The sequence below is a fragment of the Pithys albifrons genome, chromosome 16 (genome assembly GCF_047495875.1).
Source record: "Pithys albifrons albifrons isolate INPA30051 chromosome 16, PitAlb_v1, whole genome shotgun sequence".
In the NCBI taxonomy this organism is placed as follows: Eukaryota; Metazoa; Chordata; class Aves; order Passeriformes; family Thamnophilidae; genus Pithys; species Pithys albifrons.
In genome coordinates, this window is record NC_092473.1 from 2,520,185 (window position 1) to 2,536,245 (window position 16,061).

Sequence of the window (16,061 nt, forward strand, 5' to 3'; positions counted from 1 at the left end):
CACACCCCAACCTCCTTCTCACCTTCTGCTGCATAAACACAACAACTTCCCTTGGAGTGAAGGAGCCACTCCACATCCTCATCTCAGGTGGAAATTAAAGCCCAGCCAAGCCAGTTTCAGTAATTTTAAAGGCCTCAAATTTCACTACCCTCCAGGCAATCAATGTGTTACTTATTTTCTGCCCCTTTATTCTCAGTCCCCCTGGACCCAAGGAACTGAATGAAGTCCTGAGTTTGTGGATCCCAGAGGGAACATACACATCTTCAGCTGGAGGGAAAATGGACCCTGGTGTTCAACAACACCCTCACTTACTAACAAATAATAGTGGCTTAAACTATTTTCTGTCCTTTACCATAATTTAGCTCTTTCTAGTTCCTGCCTTTTACAGAGTGTGTTTGGGAAATGCAGCTCACACAGACTGGCAATTGATCTCGAAAGCAAATAATAATAAGCCAAAACCATCATAAAAAGAAGCTATAAAAATCTATGCTGGAATATGCTGGAATTTCAGTACCTCTTAAATCTCAGAGGTTCAAATCACATAATTTCTACAACAAAAATCTTACAGGTTTACATAACAAAGTGAAAAACACACATAGTTTTACCTTAAAGTCTTTGCCAGTGATGTGACTTTTTCCACTACATCTTTGACTCCTTGGAAGTTGTTGCACTTCTTTAATCCTCCAGATTAAATAAATGCATCATCCTTTATGAAGTAAAAATGTAACTTAAAGTACATTTAGACGAATCAATAAAAAGGTTGGAAAGAAGTTTTAGTAAATGTATCAATTAATAGGCAAACCCAGGAGGCCATCCTGCCTTTCTGCTCTGTCAGCTCAGGGATTTCTTTCCTCCCAACAGTGTTTATGTAAGAGCTGCATGGAAAGCAGCACTCACTATAAAATATTGATCAGCTGAACCATTAGCTGGAATTTGAGAGACAACTATCTCATAGCAAACCCAGAACAATTACAGATATTGATTGGAAATTTTTATTATAGATTATTTGGGTATTTGAGCATGTCAGAAAATAAAAAATTCCTTAAAATAATATTAGTAAAAGGGTGTGTTGCAGCATGGTTAACGAGACAAGTAGCATCTTTACAAATGAAAGGGGAAAAGAGGCAGGTTTCTGTTTCAGTAACTGTGTGGCCACAGATTTTCTGTCACTATTTTTGAAAAAGCTCATTATGGTTGGAGAACACCTCCAAGACCATGGAGTCTGACCTTCAGTCCAATACCACCGTGCCCACTAAGCCATATCACGAAGTTTTTTGAACAGTTCCAGGGATGGTGACTCCACCACTGCCCTGGGCAGCCCTTCCAATGTTTAACAACCCTTACTGGAAAGAAATTTCCCCAATATCCATCTAAACCTCCCCTGGTGTAACTTCAGGCCATTCCCTCTCCTCCTGTCCCTGTTCCCTGGAGCAGAACCTGACCTCCCCAGCTCCCCCCTCCTGTCAGGGATTGCAGAGAGCCAGAGGTGCCCTCTGAGCCTCCTTTTCTCCAGGCTGAGCTCCCCCAGCTCCCTCAGCTGCTCCAGACCCTTCCCAGCTCCGTTCCCTTCCCTGGACACGCTCCAGCCTCTCAGCGTCTTTCTTGTCGTGAGATGCCCAGAAGTGCCCCCAGGACTGGAGGTGCCTCAGCACTGCCCTGGTCCTGCTGGACACAATATTACTGGTACAACCCAGGATGCTTTTGCATTTACTTCATGGAATGGTGTGGTCTTCAGAGGAGAAGGGACTCCCTGTTTGGAAGGACTGCTGGAGCGAAGTGCTTTTCTGGGAAAGGCTCACCTGGAAAACAGCAATAAATGGATTCAGGGAAGCAGAAGCCACAGTGGGAAGAGCTGGAGCTGAGGTGCTGAGAGGGACGAGGTGGGACCAGTGTGGGAACATCACCTGTGAGCAGGGCTGAGGGATGGAGAGCTGGGAGGAGCAGAGGGAGCTGTAGGACGAGCAGGAGGAGGGAAAGCCACGGGCCATCTGCGAGCGGAGATAATGAGACCGAGGGAGCGGTGCAGGAGAGATAGCGTCAGCCATAAACAAGCGGAGAGCGAGGAGAAAAATAACCAGAGCACTGTGCAGCGGGACTCGAGCTGAATTTTTTTTGTACAGTGCGAATTGTCTGCGCATGGCAAGTGTCGGCCGGAGGGCACGGCTGTGGCGGGGGCAGCCGGGGAGCCTCTCGCCCGGCCTATGGCTGAGGGATGGGGCCCGCGCGGCTCCAGCCGGCCCTCGCTGTGCCCATCGCTCCTCACTGTCCCATCGAGCGATGTGCCTCACGCTCCCGCCGCCCCTCGCTGTCAGATCGCCCCCTTCACGCTGCCACTGTCCCTCGTTGTGCCGTCGCCCCCTCACGCTCCCGCCGCCCCTCACTGTCCCATCGCCCCTCACTGTCCCATCGCCCCCTCACGCTCCCATCGCCTCTCATTGTCCCATCGCTCCCTCACGCTTCTGCCTCCCCTCACAGTCCCATCGCACCCTCACGCTCCCATCGCCTCTCATTGTCCCATCGTTCCCTCACGCTTCTGCCTCCCCTCACTGTCCCATCGCCCCCTCACGTTACCGCTGCCCTTCACTGTCCCATCGCCCCCTCACGCTCCGCCGCCCCTCGTTGTCCCATCGCCCCCTCACGCTCCGCCGCCCCTCACTGTCCCATCGCCCCCTCACGCTCCGCCGCCCCTCACTGTCCCATCGCCCCCTCACGCTCCGCCGCCCCTCACTGTCCCATCGCCCCCTCACGCTCCGCCGCCCCTCACTGTCCCATCGCCCCCTCACGCTCCCGCTGCCCCTCACTGTACCGCCGCTCCCTCACGCTCCCGCCTCCCCTCGCTGTGCCATCGCTCCCTCACGCTGCGACCGCCCCTGGTTGTGCCATCGCTCCCTCACGCCGCCGCCGCCGCCGCTACCGCGCCCGACCCCCGGCCCGTCCCCGCTCCCGCCCGCGCCCCTCGCACTGAGGCAGGAACCGTGTGTGCGGCGGCGGTGGGGGGGGGTGCTCGCTCCCGCTGCACTGCCGCGTCCCATTGGCCAGCGGGGGCGCGCTCCCCCAGCACCCCCGGCCCCCCCCGCGCCGCGAGGAAGATGGTGGCGGCCGCCTGAGCGCGTCCCCGCGCTCCGCTTCCTCCCCTCAGACGGGCGGGCGGGCGGAGCGGCGCGCAGGGGAGTGGTCGTTGCCGCCGTCCCGGCTGGGCGGGCGGTGCGGGCGGGAGGCGGCCCCTCGGCGGCGGCCGGGAGAGGAGGAAGCGGCGGGGCAGCTGCACCGACATGGAGGAGCGGTCCCCTCCCGGCGGGGGCCCGGCGTCCCCCCCGCGGGGCTGAGCCAGCGGCCCGCCCGCCCCGCGCCTCGGGAGGGCTGCGGGGGAGCGGGGCCAGCGGCGGCAGCCTCGGCCCAGGCGAGGGGACTATGCGGGGCAGCCCCGGCGCCCTGTGTGCCGAGCCCGGCGAGCGGCCGAACGCCGCGGCGCTGCCCGGCCGCCCCTCCCGGCCCGGCGGACACTAGAGGCGGCTCTGCGAGGAGCCCGGTGGCTCCGGCAGCCCCGGAGACCCAACTCCGTGGCGGGCTCTTGAGCAGGAATTGACAACATGGCTTCCCCACCGCACCAGCAGCTGCTGCATCACCACAGCACCGAGGTGAGCTGCGACTCCAGCGGGGACAGCAACAGCGTGACGGTGAAAATCAACCCCAAGCAGCACCAGGGCTGCTCCTCTTCCAAGCACTGCAAGTACAGCATCTCCTCCAGCTGCAGCTCGGGGGAGTCGGGGGGCACCCGCCGGGCCGGCGGAGCGGGCGCTGGTGGCTCCGGCCTCCGCCGCCAGAAGAAGCTGCCGCAGCTCTTCGAGAGGGCCTCTTCCAAGTGGTGGAACCCCAAGTTCGACTCCAACAACCTGGAGGAGGCTTGCATGGAGAGATGCTTCCCGCAGACCCAGCGCAGGTTTCGCTATGCCCTGTTCTACATCGGCGTGGCCTGCCTGCTCTGGGGCATCTACTTCGGCGTACACATGAGAGAGAAACAGATTGTTTTCATGGTGCCGGCCCTGTGCTTCCTCCTGGTATGTGTAGCTTTTTTTGTGTTCACTTTCACCAAGACCTACGCCCGCCATTACGTCTGGACTTCGCTGGTCCTCACCCTGCTGGTGTTCGCTCTGACCCTCGCTCCGCAGTTCCAGGCTCTCAGGCCTGTCTCAGGAAGTGGTGACATGTCCAATCGGACTCCCCCGGCAGATCTCACGGACACTTGTCTTTCTCAAGTGGGCAGTTTTTCTATGTGTATCGAAGTGCTCTTGTTGCTTTACACGGTGATGCACTTACCCCTGTATTTAAGCTTGTTTCTGGGACTGTCGTACTCGGTCCTCTTCGAGACCTTTGGCTATCACTTCCGTGACGAGAACTGTTTCACACCTCTCGGAGCAGGTGCTGTTTACTGGGAGCTCTTGAGCAAAGCCTTCCTGCACATCTGCATCCACGCCATCGGTATTCACTTATTTATCATGTCCGAAGTCAGATCGAGAAGCACATTCCTGAAAGTGGGGCAATCCATCATGCATGGAAAAGACTTGGAAGTGGAAAAAGCCCTGAAAGAGAGGATGATTCATTCTGTTATGCCAAGAATAATAGCCGATGACTTAATGAAGCAGGGCGATGATGAAAGCGAAAACTCCATCAAACGTCATTCCACCTCAAGCCCCAAAAACAGGAAGAAGAAGCCCTCCATACAGAAAACCCCCATAGTATTCCGCCCTTTCAAAATGCAGCAGATAGAGCAAGTGAGCATTTTGTTCGCAGATATCGTTGGCTTTACCAAAATGAGCGCCAACAAATCAGCCCACGCGCTGGTGGGGCTCCTGAACGACCTCTTTGGCCGCTTTGACCGTCTGTGTGAGGACACTAAATGTGAGAAGATCAGCACTTTGGGGGACTGTTACTACTGCGTGGCCGGCTGCCCCGAGCCCCGGGCGGATCACGCCTACTGCTGCATCGAGATGGGCTTGGGCATGATCAAAGCCATCGAGCAGTTCTGCCAGGAGAAAAAAGAAATGGTGAACATGAGAGTCGGTGTCCATACCGGGACAGTCCTGTGTGGCATTTTGGGAATGAGGAGGTTCAAGTTCGATGTGTGGTCCAACGATGTCAATTTGGCCAATCTGATGGAGCAGCTGGGGGTGGCTGGGAAAGTCCATATTTCAGAAGCTACTGCCAAATATTTGGATGATCGTTATGAAATGGAGGATGGGAAGGTGATTGAGCGTGTTGGTCAGAGCGTGGTCGCTGACCAGTTAAAAGGTACACGTGCTTCTAGTGCTTCACTTTGTGCTCATTTTTCTTTCAGGAGAGAAAATAGTTGCCCAAGTGCCTGCTTTGTGCTTGCTGACTTGCAAATTGAAGGTGTTTTGCATTTATCTTCCCGTGCTGGTGATCACAGACACTGTGGTAATTACAGAATAAAAGGTGCCACAGAGATAGATAAGCGTTAAAGATCTGGGGTACTCAACACGGGCTCTAAAACTCAGCTCTCCCTGTGAGAGTCACCTCCTAGGGATGAGAAGGTTGGTGTGTTTGCTGTCTGCAAGAGGTTTTTGTTTTAGTGTTGTGTGTCATCCTTTAACTCGGCAAGTAAACTTGTTAATTGGCTTCATGTGCCATACAGAGAGCATATGTGTTTTGCAAAATTATGTATATCTGTGAAAAGGTTTTTCTGGCATTGGGAGAGTTGGGACTGCAAAGGCATTCGGGAAAAATGACAGCTGGATTCACAGAAAGAAATGAGCACTGTAGATTTGGCAGTTTGATATGGCAAGTTGTTACAGTTCGGAGTTAGGCTGGAAAAAGTTACTCAGGTGGCTCAGGGAGCTGGCAGATGCTTTCCTTTCTGCAGCTCAAAGGATTTGGGCATGAAACTGCAAATTTGCCATTTGGAGAAGGAAGCGAGGGATCCTTTGGTCCCCCTTGGCTACGGGTCCGATTTTGATTTTTCTGCAGTGTTCCTTTTGAAGTGAAACCCTTGGCTGCTTTCTAGCAGCACTTGGAAACGCGTGCGGGAGGGTTGTACACGCTGAGGGTTTAATTGTCTCTTTTGTCAAAGCTGTGTCTCTTGAGTGCTGTGCCTTTGTCTCACAGAGATACCGTTGTCTGCAGTGCTTGTAGCCCAAAGTGGCGAGCAGATGGATCAAAATGGGAGTGGAATATGTAACAAACCCTTCTGTGCTCTCTCTGTGTATAAAAGGATCCATTTTTATGAAGGAAACATGGCAAACAGAGTGAAAGAGCCCGCGGGAGTCACAGGCAGGTGTTGTGATGGAGGAGGGAGGTATTTGTTGCACCAAACGCTGGGGGAGGCTGGGCTGGTTGGAAAGGTCAGTGAGTAAGGACGTGGGGACAGCGCTGCAGAGCAGTGGCGGCAGCAGGGGCAGCTGCTCGCCCCTGGCAGGGGCTTGTTTTGCTGTGACACAAAAACTTATTTTTGGTGAGCTGGCTGTCCACAGGCAGATGGCAGCGGGGCTGCAGCAGAGGGCTCGTGGGGAGCAGTGAGATCCACAGGGACATTGGTAGCTGGAAGCCATAGGACTGAAGCAGATGTGTGTCCCTGGGCTTTGGCTTTCTCTTCAGCTTCTAAAAATACGAATTCACTTAAATTCTCTGAAAACGGTTGACACTGATGCATTTCAGGGGGAGTGTGCTTGCAAGAAAATGGGGATCAGTCATAATCTCACTGTTAACTCCAGGATGAATTTTGCTGAAAATACACAGAATAGGTTGTAGAGAAGCATCCCTGTGATGTTTCTCTCTTCCATGTACCTTTAGAGCCAGCTGCAGAGTGAAGGCCATGTTGTAGCAACAAAGGAAATTCAGTATTTTTGCTGCATTGATAATTGTACTCGATGTTAATCCCCAAAAGGCATGAATTTAGTTGTGGAGACTGACAGTGCTGCTCTTAAATATTCTTATTTATTGTTTATATTTTCTAGGAGATCACAGGAGCACTGTGTAGAGCAATTATACCCCATGCCAGGAGTGGGTTTTTTTCATGGTGTTTCTCAGACTTCTGCCCTTGGTTGTGTTTATCATGAGAGGGCACAGGCTGCTGTGCCTCCTCAGTACAGTGGTTTGGATTTTGCAGCTCTGAGTGCCTTTCACAGCTCCTGCTTCAGCCAGGGCACTACAGATGGGCAAACTGAAATGCAGGCTACAAAAGATGAAGTTTGCTTTGTGGATGACATTTAATGGTCTCTTCTTACTCTAAAACGTAGCTATGAAAGTGGAGCATGTGGTAAGAATTACTTTAACAAGGAATATGGGTTGGGGTTTTTTTCCTTCTCCATTTCCCTTCTGTATTTTGTTGTGGAACTGTAATTAGCTCCCACTTCCTACCAATGTCTCATGCAGTTGTAGAAATCAGAATCTGTCTGTAGTTCTAAACCAAGCACACCTCTGCCATGACCACCTTTATTCACAGGTTTGCAGCTCCTTTCCTTCTGATGCCCAGACTTTCAGGGGCACATGGAGGGGGCTACAGAGTTGCCCATATCTTCCTATTTCCTCAGAGCCTTGTTCCACAGCCAGGTTACTCAGCTGATGCATAAATGCCATCAGAGAGGGGAAAAAATCAAAAGATAATGATAAAAACCATCAAAGAGCAGTGCCACAGGCTGGTGTCTGGGATGTGCTGCAGGGGAGGTTTTTTTCAGGGAGCAGCTCTGAGATTTAATACAGGAGAGTGAGATTTCACTTGTTAATTAATTGTTCTCTGCCAAGCACCTGCTCAGTTCTGTGAATGGAGGTGCTCTTAAGAAACTTTGCTTTCCTATTTTCCCTTAGAATCTCTTGATAGTAGTGATAGAGAAGAGGAAGTTTGTTGTGGTTGTTTAATTATGTCAAACCTCATACTCTCTTCAAGTCTAAAACTGCTGTGGAGATAACAGACAGGAGCTTTGTTTCCCTGCCGGTCCTTCACTTCTCAGCTTCCTTTCAACCTCTGCTATCTTAATTATATCCCATTTTTTATGTTGCATGTCTAGTATATTATCTCCTAATTGTCTGAGCTGCTGCAGCAGTGGTGGTGTCTGTGAGGCTGAGCCAACCTGAGCAAGTAAACCCTGCACAGGGAGGAGTCGAGGATGGGGTGTCTGTGTCACACACATGGCAGGACTTCTGCCTCCCACTCCTGGATGGGCCTGGGAACAAAAGCATCTTGGTGGTGGGGCACATCAGGCAGCTCCTGGAGTGAGTCCTTTGGCTCAGTTCACTCCCAGGGAATCCAGGTACAGCTCTCCAGTGTGCACCAGAGCAGGGTGAGGAATAGTGAAGGGGGCAAACTGCATCACCTGCTCCTCCCTGTTCTGGGCACAGAGTGGCTGGAGAGCAGCCAGGCAGGAAGGGACCTGGGGGGACTGAGGGACAGGAAGCTCAACAGGAGCCACCAGTGTGCCCAGGTGGCCAAGAAGGCCAATGGGATCCTGGCCTGGATCCAAACTAGCGTGGCCAGCAGGCCCAGGGCAGTGACCCTTCCCCTGGACTCTGCCTTGGGGAGGCCACACCTTGAGTGTTGTGTTCAGTTCTGGGCCCCTCAGTTGAGGCAAGAGATTGAGGGGCTGGAGCGGGGCCAGAGAAGAGCAACGAGGCTGGAGAAGGGACTGGAGCACAAGTGCTGTGGGGAGAGGCTGAGGGAGCTGGGGGTGTTCAGCCTGGAGAAGAGGAGGCTCAGAGGTGACCTCAGCACTGTCTGGAACTGCCTGAAGGGAAGTTCTGGCCAGGTGGGGGTTGGTCTCTTCTCCCAGGCACTCAGCAATAGGACAAGGGGGCACGATGGGCTCAAGCTCTGCCAGGGGAGGTTTAGGTTGAATATCAGGAAGAAATTCTTTGCAGAGAGAGTGCTCAGGGATTGGAATGGGCTGCCCAGAGAGGGGGTGGATTCCCCATCCCTGGAGGTTTTTCAACTGAGCTTGGCCGTGGCACTGAGTGCCATGATCTGGTAAAGGGACTGGAGTTGGCCCAAGGGTTGGACTTGATGATCTCGGAGGTCTTTTCCAACCCAATCGATTCTATGATTCTGTGAATACTCAGGTGGATGTACCCCAAGTCATCCTAGTGCTGATCACCTTGTTTACTGGAGTAGACCAGGCAGAACTAAATTTCTCTTTCTGCTCTGTGGTTCACTGAAGTCTTGGGGTGGGAATATCTGTTCTTCCTCCTTTGCTTCCTTAGCTCCTTAGTGCAACAGCAGGGCCCTGGTGTGTTCCCTCCTGTTTCTGACTTTGGCAGTAAGTAGATGGTGTCTAAAACCAATGAAGAGTGCACCAGTGATGCCCTACAGTATTTTTGCCTGTTTCTGCTGGCCCTCTGTTTTCACAGCACCGTGGGTGGGAGTGGAGCACAGGAGAGCACTGTTGTTCATTCTTTGAGGTACACAGATAAACCCCAGCCATCAGTTCAGTTCTATCTTTCTTAATAATTTTGCTGTAGGATTTGAAACAATTCACTTTCTCCCTTTCCTTGCTGAGCTTCCTAGCAAATAAATTAATTGAAGCCTCATAGCACAGGTTAGTACGTCCTTATTGAGCTCTGGAGACAGAGATCTCCTCTTGGGATATAAAAAGTTCTGCTTGTGGAAATATTTTTGTTTTGCTCCCTTCTTGCTTGTTTGCCTTTCTCTTTCTTCTTGCTTGGGAGGTCACACTATTGCTGTTTACCAGCCTGCAACTCTTCCAGAAATACCAGGGTCACCAGCATCTTGTTTTTGAGTGCTCAAAATACGTAAGCACGTTGGGGCAAGAATGCTTTCTCTGTGTTTGTGGAGCACAGCCCAGCAGAACCAGGGTTTTGTTTGGGGCCTCTGGATGTACATTGACCTGCCAAATGATTCCCAAAGTTTCTGCAGCTGGACATCTCCTTGTTCAGTTTGCCTCAAGGAGCAGCTGTGTGGCTGTGTTTCTGTTGGAGGCATAGCCACGCTTTTCCCTCTGATTGTGTCCTGTACTTCATCATGGAAAAATGCAGAGGGATCCTTGTGCTGTCCCTCACCTGGCTGAGCTGTGCCTGGGGGCACAGGGCAGGTTGGCTTTCACAGCACTTACTGCAGGAAAACTCACCTGTGGCCACCTGTGGCTGTTCCTGGCTTATCAAAGATCTCCTGCTTGGTGTGTTGTTTCACTGTTCTCTGTGTTTCCTTTAATTTTAAGCATTTGTTTAGTGAATTATTTATAAAAGTCACCATTTTACTCAATACTGAAGCCTTTTACTCCACAAATAGCCCATCTCTTTCCAGGATGGCAATCTGCGACCCACGGGCTGCTTTTCCCTGGGCCTGTGGGACACAGCTCTGCTTGGTGAGGTGGTGCCCTCCTTGGTGAGGTGGTGCCCTGCTGGGTGAGGTGGTGCCCTGCTGGGTGAGGTGGTGCCCTCCTTGGTGAGGTGGTGCCATCCGTGGTGAGGTGGTGCCGTCCGTGGTGAGGTGGTGCCCTGCTCGGTGAGGTGGTGCCCTGCTCGGTGAGGTGGTGCCCTGCTCGGTGAGGTGGTGCCCTCCTGGGTGAGGTGGTGCCCTGCTGGGTGAGGTGGTGCCCTCCTTGGTGAGGTGGTGCCCTCCTTGGTGAGGTGGTGCCCTGCTGGGTGAGGTGGTGCCCTGCTGGGTGAGGTGGTGCCCTCCTTGGTGAGGTGGTGCCCTGCTCGGTGACCTGGTGCTCTGCTTGGTGACTTGGTGCTCTGCTGCTGCTGCATGTTTGGGTTACACAGCAAAAGACAAAAGTCTTGGGTCAGGTTATGAAGAGATAAATCATTGAGGTTTTTCTTCCCTCCCTCCCCTCTGCAGCTGACTGGGGAGACCACAGTCCCCTCACAGAGACAGTGAAATCTTCCTGCCCTGTGTCCTTCACCACCCTGTGCACAGGGACCCTGTAGCTGTTTTGCCTCTGGAAGTTCCTAGGTAGAGGAAGGATCAGATGAAAGTTTTCCTTGGCTTTTTGAGCCCAGCCTGCTGGGCACAGTGTAAATCTGGAAGGTTTGTGCCTGTGCCAGCAGGGTGGCTGTGCAGAGCTCTGCGTGGGTTCCCCTTTGCTCTGGGGCTGAGAGCAGGTTCAGTCTCTGACCAGGGAGGTTTGGGGATGAATTACAAGGGGTTAAGGTACTTGCCCTGTGACTTGCCAGCTGCTGTGCAGGTCTTTTTGTCCAAGCTCTGGTTTCATTATGTTCCACAAATGTGAGATACAGGCTTTTTATGTGGCAGATGTTGTAATTCTGGATTTCGTGTGTTCTGAGACTAATTCAATGGTCAGGCAGCAACAGGTCAAACAAATCTCCACCTTGGGTGAGTGCTGATGAAGTAAACATGTGTATGTACTTCCACTTCCCCACAAACAGAATTCCAAGTGCTGACAGTGACAGAAAATTTTAGTGACCAGTCAGTTTATCAGCTTGACCTAATCTGACTTACCTTCTCGTCGAGGTGGTGGTTCATGGTCTTCTGTGTGAGCCTGAGAATAAGATGTCATGTGCAGGTTGACTTCACTCTGTATTTCCAAAATGAAAATACCGTGACAGATAAAGGTAATTTGCATTAAGGCATATTGCCAGGAGAAGCAGATTCTACCCTGAGAGAACATTTTGACATGATCTGTAATTTTACCATGTAATAGCAAGAAGAAAAGGAGGTAAATAGTGAATGTAGTTGCTCAACCTGGTTCTTGTCTTTACCCAGTGAAGATGTCTTTCACAGCTATAAACAAAAGAAAGAACTTTGTAGAAAAACCTGGTGATTACTGAGCTTTCCAAATATTTGACAATGCAGTGACATGACTTTCTGTGAGTAGAACTGTGTCTGTGTGCAGGTACTGCTCAGCTCGCTGCCAGACCGGGGCTGGAAGGGCACGAGTGCTCCAAATTTGGAGCAAGATTTGTTGAGTTGCTCATAATTTTATTTATGAGAAACTTGAAGAGCTTTTGAGGCTTTGAGTTCTTTGAGTTTTGATGTCATACTTACAGGCTAATTTGACTGGACAGAGTGAAAAATAATTTATAAGCATAATTAGAATCTGTGTAAAAGGGATGGAGCCTGACCCTGACCATGCACTTCATTTATCAGCGTGGGCTGTGGTTTAATTTGTCATGCCCTGACACTAATTAACAACTAAGTCAAGGCAGTACTGACAGTCTGGTTGTGAAGTGTTGCAGCTCTGCTGTTCAAGCCCTGGATGAGCCCTGTGGAGTGAAACTTCCAGTAGACTTTAAGCATTTACATCCTGCAAGAGCTGAAGTGAGTGTGGCCAGAGTGGAGCTTCATTCCAGAGCATGGGAAGGTGAGCTCTGGAATCCCATGGTGCTGTAGGGACACCCTGGCTGTGCTGCATTCTGTGGTCACTTATCTCTGCAGAGCCTCTCACTTGTATTTCTGCCTGGCTGCCCCAAATCTTGGTGCTGCCTTGTACACAGGGACCCTACAAATTACAAATCTGGGCTGTCTTTTTCCTGTTGACTTCAGTAAATCTTCCTAGGGAATTATTTAAATGCAAGGGAACCTCTTCTATAAGTAAGAGCCTTGCAGCTCTGCTGTTCAAGCCCTGGATGAGCCCTGTGGAGTGAAACTTTCAATAGACTTTAAAGCATTTACATCCTGCAAGAGCTGAAGTGAGTGTGGCCACAGTGGAGCTTCATTCCAGAGCATGGACAGGTGAGCTCTGGAATCTGGAATCCTTGGCTGTGCTGCATTCTGTGGTCATTCATCTGTGCAGAGCCTCTCACTTGTATTTCTGCCTGGCTGCCCCAAATCTTGGTGCTGCCTTATGCACAGGGACCCTACAAATTACAAATCTGGGCTGTCTTTTTCCTGTTGACTTCAGTAAATCTTCCTAGGGACTTATTTAAATGCAAGGGAACATCTTCTATAAATAAAAGCCTTGACATGGTGGCTTTTTGGGGAAAAAAATTGATGGAGAAGACAAAGCAAAGTCAGAGACACATAGTTTATATTCATCTTCTGTGCTGAGGAGGATGCATAGTTTGAATGGGTTATTTAAGTATTTTTTTGCAGTTATTTCACAATATGTACTTCACTTTTCCTCCTGGCAGGCAAAGGATGTAAGAATTTACACTCACCACTTTTAAACAGAATATAATTTCACTGGATTTCAAGTCGCTGTAGGTTGTCCTGGAACATTATAAAAATTAGGAAATTAGGATTACTTCCTACAGTTTGTGTGTAAGTTCTCTCTGTCTTCATCCTGAACCACAAGCTCACTCCATCCATCCTGGCTCTGTAAGGAGAGACAGCCATTCCTCTTTCTGCTACAGCTGACACTTGAAAATTCTCAGCTATTTTTAGATGATTTTCAATCTCATTTCTGTCCTTTGAAAAGAAAGGAAGGAAAAAAAATTTCCTAGCCTTTAAATTTGTAACTTCCAGTGGGAGTTGCTCTTGCAGAGAAGCCAGCGAGTCAATACGGGCTCATTAACACATTTTAACAGGTTCTGTTATGTAAGTTTGCATTATTGTGAGGGCTCTTTAAGGGTTTGAGGGAGGGAATTGCTGGAATTCGATTTAAAGAAGAGCCAGGCAGGGTTTGAAAGTGTAGCTGTTTGCCTGCAAGTAACAATTTGTGAAAATACCAAGTGGCAGTTGGAAAAAGAAGCAGAGATGGGGATGTACCACAGCATTAAAGGTCGTTCTTTCCCCAGAATAGTGTTTGGGCACAGGTTGTCTTGGGCAGTAGGACAGATTTGGTTCTGGTGAGGATTTGTCAGGGCGGGAGTGCCCCAGAAATCTGCACTGCCCTTCCAATCCAGATTGTTGTCGCCAAATTAACACTCTCTTTCATTCCCCCTCCTGAAAACGTTGTAACCTCGGGCAATAAGCCTGCCAGATACATGGCTTTGGGGATCGCTATTTTTCCCATGGTTCTGAAATTTCTTTGTGAGGGCACTAAACGTTCTAGATGTATTTCTTCAGCTCGCATCCCTCAGGATCAAAATGTCCCTCACAACTGCCTGTAAATCTTTGGAGTTGTTACAGTAACTTACTGTGGAAATTCTTGGCAAAACATATAAATAACAGCGAGTATATTGCAAGGCTTTCTTTCACCGACAGCACTTACTGTTCCTCTTGTTGCACGTCTAAAATTGTTCTCCCCAACATGACTTGATAAATTTAGCAATCACGTTATTGTCAGAAAATAACATTATTTATAAACCCTCCAAAATTGGCACGGTGCAGAGGGGCTGGCAGAGTGAGGGCCACGAGCCTGGTGGTGGGATCTTTATCAGACAAGGGAAAAGTACCATCCTGATGATCTAAAAGAGCAATTTGCTTCCTTTTGATTTGTTTTTTTTTTCCCTTCAGCTGAAGTTGAGCCGAATCTGTGTGTGGGGATGTCGTCATGGGCTGGAATCCCCAGAGCTCCTGCTGGGCACTCCATTCCTTAAACCAGAGTTCCTGCCACTGGAACAGGGGCATGGGGGCCACACAGAGGGAGAGCCCCAGAGCATCCAAATCCAGCTGTTCCTGTTTATAAAGACTTGATTTCCTTCTGGTGTTACTCATTTGTAGGCCTTGATAGGAAAACTCCTTTTTCCTCTAAGCAGCAAATTGAGGGAAAAGTGGAAAGCAAAACTAATGGATAAACAGTACTAACAATTATTTGTATGTTTTAAGGGCCAAAATGGTTATAGTTTGATTGACTGTGTTTAATTGCATAATAAACAAAAGAAAAAAATGGCCAACAAAAGACACCCCACCAAAAAAAAAAAGGGAAGTCTATAATTGAAATAAATTGAAATAAAACATGCTATGAAACCTTGACACAGGAAATGTAGGAAAACTTCTGCTTCTGGTATTAATTCCTTACATTCATTGGGTAAATAAGGATGTTTGAGTCAGAAATGGAATCCTTTCAGTTATTAAATGTGCAGCTTTAATGTTTGCATGCATATGCCTGGTAGATGGCATAGAAGTGAATTTTTGGTGTGCTGTTTTCAGAGCTGGGAGACTTTTCCAGAGCTGTTTCCAGGAGTTCCTGGGATCAGAGTCTGGCCTTCTGTAACTCCTGTTGGAGGGACACGTGAGGTCTGTGCTGTGGGGGCTGAGTGTCTCTCACCTCTGCCCGACTTGGACGAATGTCCAGCTGATAAATCCTGGGAAGCACTGGGGGCTGACAGGAGGCACTGCCACAGGCAGGATGTCAGGAGGAAATGTTCTGGAAGGGCATGATTTGCAGGCAGACCAGGTACAGCAGTAGCTCCAAACTTCCTTTGTTTGGACACGTGGGGCTGTCTGTATTTCAGGAGGTCTGTGCTGGGCCAGCAGGGAGGTGGAGGCTGCTGTGTCTGTCACACACCCTGCGACAGTGGCTGCGCCAGGACATCCCTGGGCTCTGAGCCAAGGCTTTTATAACCTTTCCCAGCTATTGCCAGGGATAAAAACTTGGGCCTTGCTTGGAGCAAGTTGAGAGGAGGCCACCAGGATGGTCAGAGGGATGGAGCATCTCTCCTGAGGGAATTGGGATTGTTCAGCCTGGACAGGAGAGGGCTTTGGGGTGACCTAGTTGTGACCTCCCAGTAGCCAAAGGGAGCCTGCAGGAAAGGTGGACAAGAGACTGTTTGAAAGGGCCTGGAGTGACAGGACCAGGGGGAATGGCCTCAAACTGCCAGAGGGCAGGGACAGATGGGATATTGGGAAGGAATCCTTCCCTGTGAGGGTGGGCAGGCCCTGGCACAGGGTGCCCCATCCCTGGAAGTGTCCAAGGCCAGGTTGGACAGGGCTTGGAGCACCCTGGGCTGGTGGGAGGTGTCCCTGCCCATGGCAGGGGGTGGAACTGGGTGAGGTTTAGGGTCCCTTCCAACCCAAACCATTCCATGATTCTATGAACTTGTTTGTCTCTCTCTGACTCCCTGTTTGGAACTGATCTTGCTACGAAGGTACAGGTTATGAAAGAGATTCTCAGCCTTGTACCTATACGGTATTCATGAGACAGTATGAATAATATTTAATGTTTTACTTGCTGCTTGGCAATGTGGCATCAACTAGAAACAGAGAGCATTCTTACAAATACCACGTGAGGATGAGAAAATGTAAGTTG

At 50.3% G+C, this 16,061-nt stretch overlaps 1 protein-coding gene and 1 long non-coding RNA gene across 3 annotated transcripts in view; one reads left to right on the forward strand and one right to left on the reverse strand.

Annotated features, from left to right (window-relative positions):
- Positions 1-976: 976 nt before the first annotated feature.
- Positions 977-2,627, reverse strand: LOC139679685 (uncharacterized). Its single transcript, XR_011699223.1, has 2 exons — positions 1,905-2,627; positions 977-1,799 (listed from the first exon to the last, which is right to left on the reverse strand). It is a non-coding gene; the product is annotated as an uncharacterized lncRNA (long non-coding RNA).
- Positions 2,628-3,077: 450 nt separating this feature from the next.
- ADCY9 (adenylate cyclase 9) overlaps positions 3,078-16,061 on the forward strand; it is a 98,315-nt gene continuing 85,331 nt past the window's right edge. For both annotated transcript variants that reach the window (XM_071571654.1, XM_071571655.1), the window contains exon 1: positions 3,078-5,289. In XM_071571654.1, the coding sequence (XP_071427755.1) occupies positions 3,591-5,289 (1,699 nt within the window). In that variant the 5' untranslated portion in view covers positions 3,078-3,590. The remainder of the gene's footprint in view (positions 5,290-16,061) is intronic.